Genomic DNA, 14,979 nt, shown 5'->3' with positions numbered 1-14,979 from the left:
GGAGCTGGGTATGGAGTCAGCCAGGGCCACTGGGGATGGGCCAGGGCAGTGCTGAGTTAGGGCAAGGACAGAGGACAGTCTCTCTGAGGTTGGAGCTGCAGGTGGGGCTTGAGGAGGCACCCCCAGATCTGCAAATGGATGCTGCATGTGGCAGGCAAGACCATTAGGGTAAAGCAGCCCAGCTCAAGTCCGACTCACCTCCATCTACCCATTTACCACCCATTTTCCATCGCTCATCCATGATTCTCTCTAGGAGTACCTTGCCCTTTCCCTTCATAGCACACATTATAATTAGCAATTATATATGTATTTAATTATATGTAATTATTATATATTAATAATATATAATTACATATATTATACATATACGTATCTGTCTCCCCCACTAAACTGTAAGCTCCCTTAGGGCGGGCACCTGCCAGTTTGGCTCACAGTATATCTCCAGTGTTTTTTATCTTTCTTAATCTGATTTGGAAAACGAAAGTGTCTCCATGCAGCTTTTATATGTTTCTCTTGTGATGGATGAATCTTTTCACATTTTACAGGCACGAAGACAGATGGGGAAGAGGAACTTCTCAAGGTCAGCACCACCCAGGCTGCCTGGGGGCAGTGAGCAGCCCATCTTGGGAGGTGACTCAGCAGAGGTAAGAGGAGGCCAGGTGGCTGGCCTGGCAGGGGCTATGCCTCTGAGAGCAGCTCTGCTTCCTCTGTTCTTGGCTTGCCCTCTCCTCCCAGATGTGCGCATGGGCTGTCATCTCCCCCATCTCTGCAGCCCCGCAGGCCACTCCAGAGTCCCACCCCCATCTTTAGGAGGCCATTTTCCTCTTCGTGCCATTTAAAGTTCCCTTGGCCCAGAGCTTCTGGAAGGCTGGGCTAAGGTGACATCTGGCCCTCCTATATGGCCTCTTGAGACACCAGGGAAAATGTCAGAATCTTAGGCTGTTTCTGCTAGTCTGACACTCAGTGCCTGTCAGGCCCACACCCCCTCACTGTGGGTCAGCGTGCAGAGTGTGTGCTGATGCGCATATATTCGTGTGTATCGCTCAGGTGTGTGTCTGTGGCAGCCTGGAGGTGACATTTGACCTGAGACCTGAAAGAGGAGGAGGAGTCTGGGAAGATGTAGGAAAAGTTCCAGGCAGATGGAACAGGAAGGGCCAAGGCCCTGGGGCAGGAAGGATTTGGTTTGTTCAAGGACTAGAACCGAGGGATGGGGTGAACGTGGAAGGAGATGACTCGGCAAGGCTGGCAGGAGGCAGCTCCGTGATTATCATTCCAACTTTATAGACGAGAACTGATGCTCGCTGAGGGTGACGGGCCCAGTGTCACACTGCTGATTAGAAGCTAAGCAGGGGTTCAAGTCCAGGTTGAAATGCCAAAACTGGGACGGGGAAGGAGGAGGTTGTGCCTGTGTTCATGGGGACACACACTGGCAGACACCAGGCTGTTTGGACACGCGTGCACACACAGACCTCCCTTGCACACTCTTGATCCCCCAGACATGGTGATGACTGCTCACACTGGCTGAGTCATTTTGCAGCCGGCCTCACTGGCGCCGCTTGAGCTCTCAGATTTGCAAAGGCAGGGCTGTGTCCACCCTGCTCACCAGGCTTCCACAGAGCCCAGCCCAGGGCGAGCTGAGAGCAGCACTCAAGATCTATGGAGAAGAAAAATTCACGCGCTTCCTTTACCCATCGTTACTGTATTACCCCCTCCTCTCTCTCTCACTCGCTCAGGGCCTCCAGGAGCAGCATGGGGCAATGCTGCAGTCAGCCCAGCCCTCCCTCTCCCCCCTCCCCTCCTCACACAGCTTGCATCTGCTGAGTGCCCCATTTGATGCCAGGTCTTGGCAGCCCTTCCCCTGCCAAACCTGGTTCCTGGATCCTGCCAGGTGCACACCCCAGTGGACATCCTGTTTCCTCCCTTCTTCTCCCTGCTCTGACTACATGTCCTGGGCCAGATGCTTATGAAATCCTATGAGTTCTAACATCACCAGGCTCCTGGTGGCCCGGTGCCACAAGGGCTTGGCTCTGAGTCATGTGCTCTGGGGCTTGGCAGGGCTGGGACAGGAAGCTCAGAGCCCTCAGTGACACTAACCCAAGCTGAGTTGGAACGTGGCCAGAGTCACTGGTTTCATCACCACAAACCCACGGAGCACACCTGTGAACAGACATGTGAGCATGTGGCCCCGAAGAGGATGTGATGTGTCCAAGGTTACAGGGAATGTCAATGTGGAAATCTAACAGTGGCACATCTGTTCACTCATGAACACAACTACACAGCAATGAGACCGACTCCACTTCCTAATGTCGCAGGGCCAGGGTTTGAAGCCCACCTATTTACCAGCTGTGTGACATTGGGCAAGCCACCTCACTTCTCTGAGCCTTATCTTTACTTACTTGCACATAATAAATGCTCCGACGTAGCCGATAAGAAAATCAATAGCAGAGTAAGTGCTAAAACACAGTTATCAGTATGTCTATAGACATACATCATCATCATAATTTACACCCCTGTTGGTGTGCATATGAGTTTATATTGGCACACACCTATGCATGTAACATGCTTATTCAAGGACTTGTATATGGGCCCACCAATTTACATACGGATGCATGTGTCTGTGAGGCCGTTTGGGCTGATTACTTTTTTCCAACAATCACACTAGTAGGGTGGTTTTCCAGAGGATTTTCTGAGCTCTTGTCTTGGGCAGGAATTGGTGTTTTTCTGGGTAGACATGCACATGCTTGCCTGTCTGCGTGAACCTGTGTGAGGGGAATGAGTGCGACCCCATCCCTTATCAGGTTGGTTAGTTGGCAGAATCTGTGGGGATGCGCATCTCCTCTGTACCTATGGATGCCAGGGGTATGGGGCATTCTGAACCTGGATTGTTTGGGTTCAAATCTCACCTATGCAACCTTTGGCAGGATGCTTAAATATTCTGTGCTCAATTCTTATTCTGTGAATTGGAGATAATGATAACCACCTTATGGTGGTCTGAAGACTAACAGAACTAGTTTATATGAAGAGCACTGACTACAGAGCCCTGCACAGACAAGTGCTAAACCTCTGTCCTCTGTGATATATGACATGACCTCCTATTACAGCTCTCACCCTATTATATCGCCATTGTCTCTACCGGACTGTCCTTTTCACTAGACTGGGAGTCCCTGGAGGTCAGGGCCATGTCTGAGTCATCCTTCATTATAACCTGTGTACTGCCTGCTAATTCGGAACCTCAGATTTCTCCATCATAACAATAGCTAGCATTTATAGGGCACTTCTATGTGCCAGGCACTGTGTTAAGATCATTAGGTCTTCCAACAATTTCAAGAGATTGGTTTCTTTATTGGCTCTATTTTAGAGACAAAGAAACTGAGACTTAGAGAGGTTAAAAAATTGCCCAGACTCACACAGTGACTTGAACCTGGCAGACTGCCTCCCTCACTCTCAGCCTGCTCTTGGCATAAGATTTGGGATGAAGAGTTCGGCGCATGAATGTTGCAGAACATTTCCCTCCTGGACTCCCCACAGCTCTCTCATTCTCTCTCTCTCTCTCTCTCCACATCGCACTAACACCTGCCTCGTATGAACATCCCTGTTTCTCTCTCTCACCTTGGGGCATCTCAGCTCCCTGCCCAGCACAGCACCCCAGAGGCCAGGCAATGCTCCCAAATCACCCCTTCTTTGGTCTAGTTGGGGGTGAGGTGGAGGAGCTTCTCTGAGGCTGGTCCCCTGGGTCAGCAGGGGTGAGGGAGGGAATGCAAGACTCAGCAGGACGGAGGGACAGCCTCTGGGGAGTGTGGGGTTGGATGCTCAGGCTCTGGCATAAAAAGAAGTTTAGCAGAAGGTAGACACACACACACACACACACACACAGCCTCCCTCCTTCTCCTAGGTCTCCCCACCTCCGAGAGGGGAGGGAATGCAGCCAGAGGGGAGGAGAAATAGCTTCCCCCTCAGGTAAGGGGAAGCTGTCAAACTGCTGAGCTGCCACCATTTTGAAGGAACACCAGAGGGTGCCCAGAGGCAGCTATGAGCTCTGTTTCTATTTAGTCTCCCGCCATGTGCCCCTTGGGTCTCCAGGCGCCACCAAGGCCTAAGGCCTTGTGTATTCTGCTCTTGTTGGGTGCAGTGCCCTATAAATATCAGTTAGGTCAAATTGGGGGATAGTGTTGGTCAAATCTTCTCTACCCTTACTGATTTTCTGTCTACTTGTTTCATCATTTATTGAGAAAGAATTGGAATCTATGCCACTGCCTGGAAACTCAGGGAAGTCAACAGGGGCAATTGTAGGGGTCTCATTCATTTATTTCTTGGTCCACTCTCCAAAGGCAATAGAGATTTTATGCATGTACAAGCAAGGTCCATAAATCTTCTTTTTACACAAGTGGCTTAGAAGTATTCGTAGTGTGCTGTACCTTGCTCCTTCCCACCTAACAATATCACTTGGAGATCTGTGTAGATCAGTACACAGCAGCTTTTCATTCTTTCACATAGTGTTCCAGTTGCAACTGTGCCATGATTTATTACCTAGTCCCCTATCAATGAACATTAGGTTGTTCCCAAATGTTTTCTGTGACAAACAATGCTGCCGTGTCCAACACTTAGAACTGAACCTACAGACAGACCCGCACAACAGGTAAGGGTCAAAAGACATGTGCTTTCCATTTTGATATTGCCACACTGCCTCTCTTGGAGGCTGCACCGGGTTACAGCCTGTTTCCCAGGCATGGGATGCTGTACAAAGCACCCCATACTGCATGGCTTAAAACAACAAAAATCTATTCTCTCACAGTTCTGGAGGCTAGAAGTTTGGAGAATTTTGGCTTTTACTCTGAGTGAGGTGGGAACCATGGGTGCGTACCGGGCAGAGGAGGGACACAACCTAACTTATAACAGGATTTATCTGGCTTCTCTGTAAATATTGGACTTGGGGGATGGAGAAGCGGGAAGTGGGGAGACCAGGAAGCTGGTGCAATAACCCAGATGAGAGGTGATGGTGGCTCAGGCCAGGGAGCGAGCTGTGAGGCTGGTGAGAAGCGGTTGGATACAGGATGTATTTCCAAGGTCGAGTTGACAGGACTTGCTGATGGATTGGATTTAGGCTGTGAGGAAAGAGTGGAGTCAAGGATGACTCCAAGGTTTTGGCTGGAGCAAACGGGAGGCTGGAGCTGCCATTCTATAAGGCGTGGACAGCACCTGAGGTCTTTAAAGCACTGAGAATGGGGTCTAGGCCCTGGTAAGTTGCCATTAGGGGTTAGCTGTTCATATCGATGGAAAAGATCCCACCTTTGGCTCCAGCTCCCTCCCTAAACCATCCTTGCACTCCCTCTCTCAGGGATGGGGCAGTAGGTGGTCAAGGTGGCTGAAAATTTTCCTTCCCATCAAGCAAGCATTTAAGTTCACCCTCAGCAAGCCTAGGCAAGTGGCTTCACTTCTCTAACCATTAGTTACATCATCTGTAAAACGAAGATGATAATCCCCTTTCTTATGAGGAGCAAATGAGAAATGATTGGATTTAAGCAGCCAGCACTCATGGCGCCCCCCCCCCCCCCCCACCAGCCAGGGGTCAGGGAGAAAAGCAGCAACACCTGTATCCACCCCAGCTGTTTATTGAGTGGCAAGGTGGGGTGGAAGAGGTGCAGAATGGGGAGCCGGCCTGGGGCACAAGGGCAGTAGGGCCTGCCTGGTGGGAGAGGATTGAGGACATCTGCCCCCCAGGGAGGTCTCAAAGCAGGTGGTGGCGACACTGAGCCAAGGGGGGGGGGGGGGGGGGGAGTGTCCACAAACGTCTTTCCAGCTGTCTTGGAGCTCCCCCTAATGGCAGAGAACTGAGATGATGCATCACCTGTGGATGATGGTTTCTAGGTGGGGGGACTTAGAGGGACAAAGACATCCCTGTTCTCCTTAACCCTGGCTCTTAGAGACCATTTAAGTGCATGTTCAAAGTATTTTCTGAGCCACCTGGGACATCAGGCCTCCACCTAGTCGCTCTGGGCCAAGCTTGTCCCCAGTCCCATGAAAGCCAGGAAGGCACGGGGCCCAGCTATAACTGAACTAGAGCTGGTCCAGGAGGAGTCGGGAAATGTGGATCTCACAGGCTGCCAGCCTCCATCAGCCACCTCATCTGTACACTGAGGCTAGTAATAGCCGGGATGGGGTGGACAGAGGGGCTCTGATGCCAAAATGCATGAAGAAAACATACTGTAGGGAGCAGGGTCAGGAAGTCTAATGAAGCATCTTCTGACCCATCCTGAGGCATCCTGGTGCAGCTGACAGAGGATAGGGTCGATGGCTGAGAATGACCCTGCTACCCCACCCCACACCCATTGTTGCCTATAGGGGGTAATACACCGGGGGAGAAGAGGAAAGTCATGGAACTCGAGAATCTGGTCCAAACCCCTTTTAATACAGAGGCAGGAGCTGGTGGTCTAAAAGGGTAAGGGGCTTGGCCACACAGAGAAAAGAGTGGGGATGGGTTGAGGGAGATACTTTCTGCCCCTGAAGAGCCTGGGGAAGGAGGAGTGGGCGAGAAGTTTTGAGTGGACTAGGGGAAGATTGGCATCTTGGATAAATTGGGCCCTCCCTATCCCCTGGGAATGGGCATGGGGATGTGAGCTCCAGGCTTTCTGATCTGGAGTTGAGCCTTCTGGCTGCTTAGACAGAAGGGTCCCTGATAAAAGAAAGAAGTTAAGGAGACAATGGGAGCGGTGGGGTATGCTGAGGAGGAGGAGGGGTCCAGACTCTGGGTCTGATGCCTCCTCTAGCCATGTGGGCCCCTCAAGAGTCCCGCTTTGGCTGGATGGTCTGCACGGAGGATTGTCCAAAAGGGCTGTCGGGCGGCGAGAACCAAGACTGGCCATTGGCATCACGAAAGATGGGGGAGAGCTGCTGCTCTGACTCATCCCTGAAGACCTCCACATGGCTGTCAGCTTCGGTATCCAAAGGTTCTGCCTTGGTGCCCTGGCTCAGCCAGCCGGTCATGGCCCAGAGCAGGCAGATGGCCAGCAAGACCCCAGCTGCCACACAGAGTACAGTGCCTGCCAGGCGGCAGGTGCCCAGAGCCTGGTTGTAGTCAGCTGCCCGCTGATCCAATACCAGGAACTCGCCCTCTCCAATGCCCTCCAGCTTGGGGGGCACAGCATAGCCAGTGGTCAGGGCTGCCACACCCAGCAGCAGAAGCAGGGTCCCCGAGGACAGGCTGACCTGGAGAGAGGCAGACAGATTGGAAGACAGTCAGGGTGTCGGGGGCCCTAGACCAAGGGATCACCTTGAATCCCAACTGGATTTAAAGGTAACCCCTTAATCCAACCTTAAGAGATGGGAATCACAGAACATACCAGCTAGGATATAACTGATAAGGAGCACACACTGTCATGTTCTATTTGGAATCTTGAGGCCTCTTGATTTCCTTCCCACCTCCCACCTAGCAGTGGGTTTCTCTTGCCAACCTGAGTCTCCCTCCATTATAATTCAGATCCTATCTTATCCCCCCTGTGCCATCTACTCTCTATCTTTCTGGTTAACTCCTACACATCCCTCAGATCTCATCTCAAACCTCACCTCCTCAGGGAAGCCTTCCAGGACACCCCTGAACTGGGTCAAGTCACCTGCTCTACACTCTATGCAAATGCTGTGCCCATTCATTCTTCAGTGCACTCACCTCAGTGCACACTAGGATGTGTACTTTGGTTACTATGTAAGTGATGTCTGCCTGTCCCACTGGACTGAGAGCTGAGAGAGCCACGAGAGCAGAGACTATGTCCACTTTGGCTCACTAGGTGTCTTCTATGCCTAGCACAGTACTAGTATAGAGTAGTGGCTGAGTGAATGTTTGCAGAATAACTAAATGAACCACAGCTAGGAGCTCCTTGAGGACAGGAACCATATCTTCTTCAATTCTTTGTCCCCAAGAGCCTAGCACACTGCCTGACTAGAAGATGCTAAAAAATGTAAAACATGTACTGACTTTCTCCTGGAGGTCTTCCCTGACCACCCAAGGCACTGAGAGCATTTTTTTCTCCCAGCATCCTCTGCACACCTGGCCTGAGCTGTGCACTTACTCTCCACAGGTTGGCACTTCACTTCTCCACCAGAGTAAAGCCTTTTGAAAGTAGAGACTCTCTGCCTCAGTCTTCCTACAGTGTTTATCAAAGAGCTATGCCCACTGTAGGGACTTGGCTCACAGCCACCTCCATACCTTTACTGACACAGTACACCCTAACTGACCACTCTACCTGGCTGATATGAACATTGATTATTTCTCTTACATCTTCCACTGCCCTGGAAACAGTACCCCAATAAATCACTGGGAAGCACAGTAATGTTTAAGTGGGTTGAACCCCTATCCCTGCCAGTCAGCATAAACCATGCCCCTGGACACAGTAATTAGTTCAGGGCTGGGCAAGTGACCCAATCAGAGCCAATGCAGTACTTGCCAGGACTTCTAGAAATAAAAAGCATTGTTTTTTTTCTGAAGGAAATACTAGAGAAAATCCTGATTTCCCTTGGGTGGTGCGGAGTGGAAGACTGAGGGGCAGCATAGTAGCACCCACTTGGGGAACATGTGGGAAGAACCTGAAGCTAATGGGTTGCAGGGGGAAGGGGGCACCATGGGAGGCCTAAAGACTAAGAGAAATCTTGAGTCCTCAGTGTGATGGTTTGAACTGCTGGATCAAATTTTGCCTGAAGGCACACAACCTCTGGTTTCTTCTATAAAATAAGCAACATTTTCCCATTATAGTTGAAACCCATCCGAGTTGGGTTTTCTATTGCTTGAACATGCAAGACTCCTAACGGCTACACCATTCCTTTTCTTTCTGTCCACTGAGGGGATCTCTTCCCTGAAGCCACAGGAAATCACAAGTTGCTCCTCCTCTAGCCTTACCTTCCAGCACAGTGAGGGCCAAGGTCGACGGGGACACAGAACAGGAGGCCCCTCAGGGTCATCGCTGAGGGCAGTACCTGCGCAGTCCTCATAGAAGAGGTGCAAATAGGAGCGGACCCCATACCACTTGCCGTCTTCCACATTGGGGCCCCGGCCACAGCCACACGAACGGTCATAGCTCGGCATCATGGATCCCTGTGGGGTAGGCAAGGTTCAGCAGACAGAGGGAAGGATCAGTGAGAGCTGCCTGTGGTGACCTTCCCAGGCTCCTGAATCTTTGTGTCCCATCCACCTCTCCTGCTCAAGACACCCCACACTCATAGCACAGCCTGGCCTTCTGGAATGCTGGCCTGGCTTTCTCTAGTATACTGTGAATGAGCCAATGCAACAAAGTGCTTAGCTCAGTGCCTGGCAATTGTAGGTGTCAATAAAGGTGTGTGTTTGCTCTGGAGGCACTCATGGCTGGGACCATGGGTTCTGGAGCCTCACTGTCTAGACTAGAATCCCTGATCCACTGCTTCCTGGCTGTGTGACCTTAGACAAGTGCTTTCACTTCTCTATGCCTCAGTTTCCTCATCTGTAAAACAGGGCTAATGATTCTACCTGCTCTGTACAGTTATTGTCTTCTGGTGCCAAAAGAAATGGTAGCTGTTGTGATTATTATTACTGTAATTTCTTCATTATTATTTTTATCCTGAACTTTTTGAGCCCCATGTCTGGAGTGAGAGGTCCCCATCTCCCTCTCCTCTCAAAACCCCTTCCCTGCCTTTCAGGGTACTCTTGGAGATTATTGTCCCGGCTGGCAGTTGTCTAGTCAGACAGAGCTCCCCCAGCTGCAAGGCTGTAAAAGATCCCTCCTCAGGGCTGTCACTCACAAAGCAACAACCTCCAAGTCCCAAGGAATCTTGACTCCACAGGAGGTGAAAGTCAGGGGATTTGGGGCCCTTAGGCTCAACGGCTATTAGAATTCTAGAGAAACCTATCTAAAAATCCTTCTTCTCACAAATGGAGACACTGAGGTTTCAGGAATGAAAGATACTTGCGAATCCACACACAGAATCAAAGTCCGGGATGGGGGCAGCGCTGGGGAAGGACAGGGCCCCTCCCCACCTTCATGATGGCCTTCAGCCCCTCTGAGCAGCTTCAGACAAAATAAAGCAATGAGCTTACATGGAAGGGTGAGACAAATTTCCAGTCCCCTCTCATTTCCAATCAGTTGTGGCCCTCAAATTGCTGCGGACTCACCAGCAACCCCTCCCCCAAACAGACACACACATACAGACACACAGACTCAGTGTGTGTTGGGGGTGATCTTGGAGCCCCCACAGATGCACACAAGTCACAGGAGTGCTGTAGTTAACCACTGTCTATAAACCACAGCTCTTCACAGCCCTTACCCACAATTCAGGCGAAAAAGAGAAAAAGGAAAGAAAGTTGACAGAATGGGAAAAGGCAGAGAGTGAACGCAGAGGCTGGGAGGAGGCTGGGGGGCGGGGCGGGCGTGGCCACGCGGGACGTTGCGGGGCGCGGGCACTGCAGCCGGGTGCAGGGGGAATGCGGCCCGCGCCTGGCGCCGCGTGAAAGCGGCCCGCGGGCTTGTCCGAGCCGGAGAAGCGAGGGCTCATTAAAGACCCTGAGGGAGAGGGCGGGGCCAGGGTTCCCGACGGCTGGCCTGGTCATCTCCACGGCAACTCGCTGTCCTCTTCCCCCAAACATACTCACTCGCTCAGTCCTGCCGGGATCGCAGCGGGAAGGTGACCTTGACGCCCCCCCCCCCCCCCCGCCCCGTTCCTGGGCTGCGGGGAGGCGGCCCTGCGGTCTGGGGGAGGGAGGGCGGGATGCTAGGCACGTGGCGCGAGTACCCGGACCAGGGTCGCCATAGAAACCTCTGGGGGGCGCCCCCAGGCGGGAAGGGAGGAGGGAGAGGAGCGGGCTCCGGGTTCGAGGGGGGCGACTGCGGCCGAGCAGGCGGCCCGGGAGTGCTCACGGGAGGTGACAGGCCGGGGGCCTGAAGCCGGACGGCATCTCCCCCTTTGCGCCCCCTCGGTTCTCCCTCCCAGAGCCCCGCCCCCGCCCCCTCTAGGGTCCCGCGGCCCAGGCCGGGAGGGGGGCGCCCGGGGGCGGGGCCGGGAAATCGGGCCACCTCCCCGCCCCCTCGCGCCGCGGCTTCCCACCGGACCTCCCGGCCCGGGTCCGGATTAACCACATCCAGTCCCCTAGAGGTAGAGCGAGTCGCGGCCGGGAGGGGTGGGTTTCAGTAGAGGGGAGCCGGCCCCGCCCTGCGAAGCCTCCGCAGCCCGTCTCCCCTGGGTGCCTGGGGCCCCGCCTCCCAAAGCCCAGGGCCCCGCCGGCTCGGCGCTGCGGTCCCGCCCGCGGGGGCCGCGGCGGGCTGGGGGCGGGGCGGGGCGCTCGCGGACCCCCGGAGGGCGGGCCGCGGGGAGCAGCGCCGAGCTCACCTCCGCCTGCGGTCTCCGGTCTCCGCCGAGCCCGAGCCGCAGCCGCAGCCGCAGCCGCAGCGCCCGCCGAGCAGAGGCGGCTCGGTCGCGCCTGCGCCGCAGTCGGAGGTGGGGGTGATGCCGAGGAGGAGGGCCCCCCAAGGTCTGGCTCTGCAGATGGCGGGCCCCTGCAGGATCGCGAGCCCCTGTCCCCTTCCAGGGTTCCCTTCTTTGAGACTCCAGGCCCCTCGCAGAGACCCCACCACATCCCTGAACGACACCCCTCCTGCAGTCCCCTCAACTCCTCACCGACCCTCGCATCACCCCCTCTCCCTGAAAGCCCTTGCCCTCACTGAGCCTTCATTTCTTCAGTGTATCCTCAGCCCCCTCTCCGGGTCTCATGCCCCTCATGGAGCCCTCCCCCCGTATACAAACGCCTCCTGGCTGAGCCCCCGCCTTCGCAGACTCCCACCTCTCTCCCTCCTCTCTGCGCCCCCGCCCACCACTGAGCCTCACCTTTCTCCTCTCTCTCGCTGGGTGCCTACCACGAAGTACCTTCCAGCTCACATCAGGGCCCCTTATCTCTTACGGAAGTCCTCACCTCAGTGAGTCCCCATCCTCTCCCAACCTACCCCTGGTTCTGCCCTGGGCAGTGTGCCTGGGGCCCACCTCCCTGGACAGCCAGCCTTTGCCCAGCAGCTTGTCTGTTTCATTCGTTGTCATGTGCTTACAGCCTTGGTTTTGTCCTACCTTTGCTGGGTGGCTTTGGGGAAGTCACCACACCTCTCTGAGCTCCACCAGGCACCACTGCACAAACATGTCTTCATGTCTTGAGCATCCATTCTGTCTCTTCATGCTGGGGGCTGGGGCACCGGGATGAACGAACTCTGCACATCTTTTCCGTTCACTATTGTATCCCGAGCCCGAGCCTCACATAGGGCTTGGCACTGAGTAGGCAGCTCAGTAAATATTTTCTGAACACAGACTAATAAGAATATCAAATATACAGGATGGGGCAAAAGTAGATTTACAGTTGTAAGTATGGAAAATAATACAATAATTAATAAATAATAATACAAGAATAAACTGTTTCGTGTAGTCACAACTGTAAACGTGCTCTTGCCCCGTCCTGTATGATGCTCATTATGCGCACAGTCTTGTCTAAGTACTTATATGTATCACTCATGTAACCGTGTGTGTGTGGGGGGGGAGCTCAAAATTATAGGCCTTGAGTTGAGAGGCAGGCTACATGAGATCCTTCGGGGCCTCATAAGGAGTCTGAACTTCAACCAAAGAGAAGTAGAGAACCATGGAAAGGTTATAAAGAGGGGAGGGCTGTGATCTGATTTGCACTGTAAAGATCCCTCTGGCTGCTGATCCCTTAGAACAGGATAGAAAGCTCAAGAGTGGCAGCAGAGAGACCAGCGAGGAGACTCCAGACCAGAGATGATGATGTCTTGCCTAGTGAGCTTGCAGAGAAATGGATGGATTCAAGAGATGTTAGGAGCTGAAATGAACTACGGGGATGGCAAAAGATTGGAGACAACCTGTGACCATTTCCATGGCTGCAAATTCTTTAGCACTTCTCTTTAGAAAGGTGGGATTTCTGTACTCTCTCTTTGTATCTTGAGTGAGCTGATGACGGCTTCAACCAATAGAGCATGGTGGACACTATGCCCTGACTTCCAAGGCTAGGACACGAAAGGACGTGCACTTCCCCGGGGCTCTAGCTCTTGGAGACCTGAGGCTTTGTGTAAGAAGTCTGTCTGCCTTGAGGCTGGCATGCAATGAAGCCAGTACCACATGGAGAGCCCACATGGAGGCGCCACAGTCCCAGCTGAGCTTGGCCTTGGAGTCACCCTTGCTCAGTATCAGACACGTGGATAAACAAGTAGATAATTCCAGTCCACTGCCACTGGGATCAGCTTCAGCTCTGATGATACTGGACAGGGGGTGAGGTTCTGGAGGGCATGGGAAGGGGTGAGGTTAAAGGCACAGAAGAGTGGGCTAGGCATGAGCCAGCCCAGGGAGGATCCAGTGTTCTCTGCTACACGAACCAGCCAGATCCTGGGGAGGGAGGGGAGTGGCCACTGAGAAGAGATACAGTGTGGTGGTGTGAGCTGAACTCTGGAGTTAAACAGATGTAGGTTTCAATCTGCCACTTGCTACTTACATGATTTAACTGCTCTGAGCCTCAGTTTCCCTGACTGTAAAATAGAGATAATAGTAGTAGTTGCTTCTCAGAGGGCTTATAAGAGTGAAATGAGAGGTGCATATAGGACACTTAGCAAAGCACCTGGAATAAAGTAAGAACTCAATAAAGGATTGTCGTTACTACTGTTATTGTTATGTTAGTTTATAGGTGGGCAGTTGAGTGACATGACACCTGATAAATTGAAGACTCTTAAGAAAAACAAGACACATTGTCTATAAGAAAGAGAAAGGCTTTAGCTCAACAGGATGCTTAAAAACGGTGGCAAGGCAGGCACAAAAGGCCACATTTTACATGATTATATATATGAAATATCCAGCCAGAAAATCCATAGAAGTAGAAAACAGATTAGTGGTTTCTAGGGGCTGGGGAAGGGAGGAATGGGTAGTGACTGCCTTAATGAATTTCTTTTAGGGTGATAAAAATTATTTAGAACTACATACTGGTGATGATTGGCCAACATTGTGAATGTACTAAATGTCACTAATGATAAGTTTTATGATATGTATATCTTACCACAATTTTTTAGAAAAGGTGGTGAAGATTTGTTGAGCATTTACTATGTGCCAGGCTAATTTATCTTCTCAACCTTATGAGATAGGAACTATGATAATTCCTGTTTTACAGATGATAAAACCTGGGTCTTCGGAGGGTAAGTTACTTGCCTGAGGTCATGCAGTCACAACGTGGCAGGCTCTGAATTTGTTCTGATGGCTCTGAGGCCATGATCTGTGGCGACTGTGGTCTGCATGGCTATGACTTTCTTTGGCAGTGTCAGGAGAAATGGGAATGGAGAAGGCTGCTGACACTCCAGCTCCGGTTGTGGTTCTCCTGGACAGGTGGGACAGAAGGACAGAATATGGGGGATGCAGAGAGCATGGGAGAGAACAGATCCCACACTGAACGTCAGGAGGATCCTGGCTCAGTGTGGATGCCAAGCAGCCCAGGAGGGGAGCAGATGGATTTGGAGAAGATGCAGGGATTTTAGACTGAAGATCTCAGGGAAGTCCAAAAATAGCTGGATGGGAAGGAGGGGAGTCTGAGGTCAGAGTGTGGGACCCTGTAGTTAAAGATTTTAATGTGGAAACTTGTAGATAAGGCTGTCTAAGCCAGTGCCATCCAATAGAAGTTTCTGCGAAGGCAGGAATGTTCTATATCTGTGCTGTCAACTGGAGTACCTCCATGTAGCTTGGGCTTTACGACGGCGACTGGGGTCTAAGAGGGTATATTCCACAAATGAGTTTTCCAAGAGAGGGAAGAGAAGGCCAGTCCTCTTGAAAGCTAGGTCCAGAGCTGGGCCAGCATCATTACTTCCACGACATTCAATGGTTAAAGCAGTTGCTGGGCCAGTTCAGATTCGAGGGAAAGGGAAATAAACTCCATCTCTTGAAGGACAGAGTGACCAAGAGTCTGTGGCCGTCTTTAATCCACCACAGTCTTTTCCTTCT

General features: G+C 52.3%; 1 protein-coding gene across 2 annotated transcripts; it reads right to left on the bottom strand.

Annotated features, from left to right (window-relative positions):
* Positions 1–6,731: 6,731 nt before the first annotated feature.
* Positions 6,732–11,393, bottom strand: NRSN2 (neurensin 2). 2 transcript variants are annotated; one of them, XM_087818560.1, is made up of 3 exons: positions 11,341–11,393; positions 8,885–9,079; positions 6,732–7,203 (listed from the first exon to the last, which is right to left on the bottom strand). In XM_087818560.1, exons 2-3 carry the CDS (start codon positions 9,071–9,073, stop codon positions 6,778–6,780), a joined length of 615 nt encoding a protein of 204 aa, XP_087674686.1. In that variant the 5' UTR covers positions 9,074–9,079; positions 11,341–11,393; the 3' UTR covers positions 6,732–6,777. The 2 variants fall into 2 exon arrangements, with proteins under 2 accessions (XP_087674686.1, XP_087674687.1); XM_087818561.1 differs by lacking the exon at positions 11,341–11,393 and adding an exon at positions 10,607–10,654.
* Between the last annotated feature and the right edge of the window lie 3,586 nt (positions 11,394–14,979).

This window comes from Miniopterus natalensis, chromosome 7 (assembly GCF_054644295.1).
Source record: "Miniopterus natalensis isolate mMinNat1 chromosome 7, mMinNat1.hap1, whole genome shotgun sequence".
Taxonomy (NCBI): domain Eukaryota; kingdom Metazoa; phylum Chordata; class Mammalia; order Chiroptera; family Miniopteridae; genus Miniopterus; species Miniopterus natalensis.
Note: the sequence above shows the minus strand (reverse complement) of the source record. Positions and strands in the feature narration are given on the sequence as shown.

Coding starts and splice junctions, on each gene's coding strand:
- NRSN2 (XM_087818560.1), bottom strand. CDS start 9,073: ATGATGCCGAGCTATGACCGTTCGTGTGGCTGTGGCCGGGGCCCCAAT. Junction 7,204..8,884: donor GGCCCTCACTGTGCTGGAAG/GTAAGGCTAGAG, acceptor GCCTCTCTCCAG/GTCAGCCTGTCCTCGGGGAC.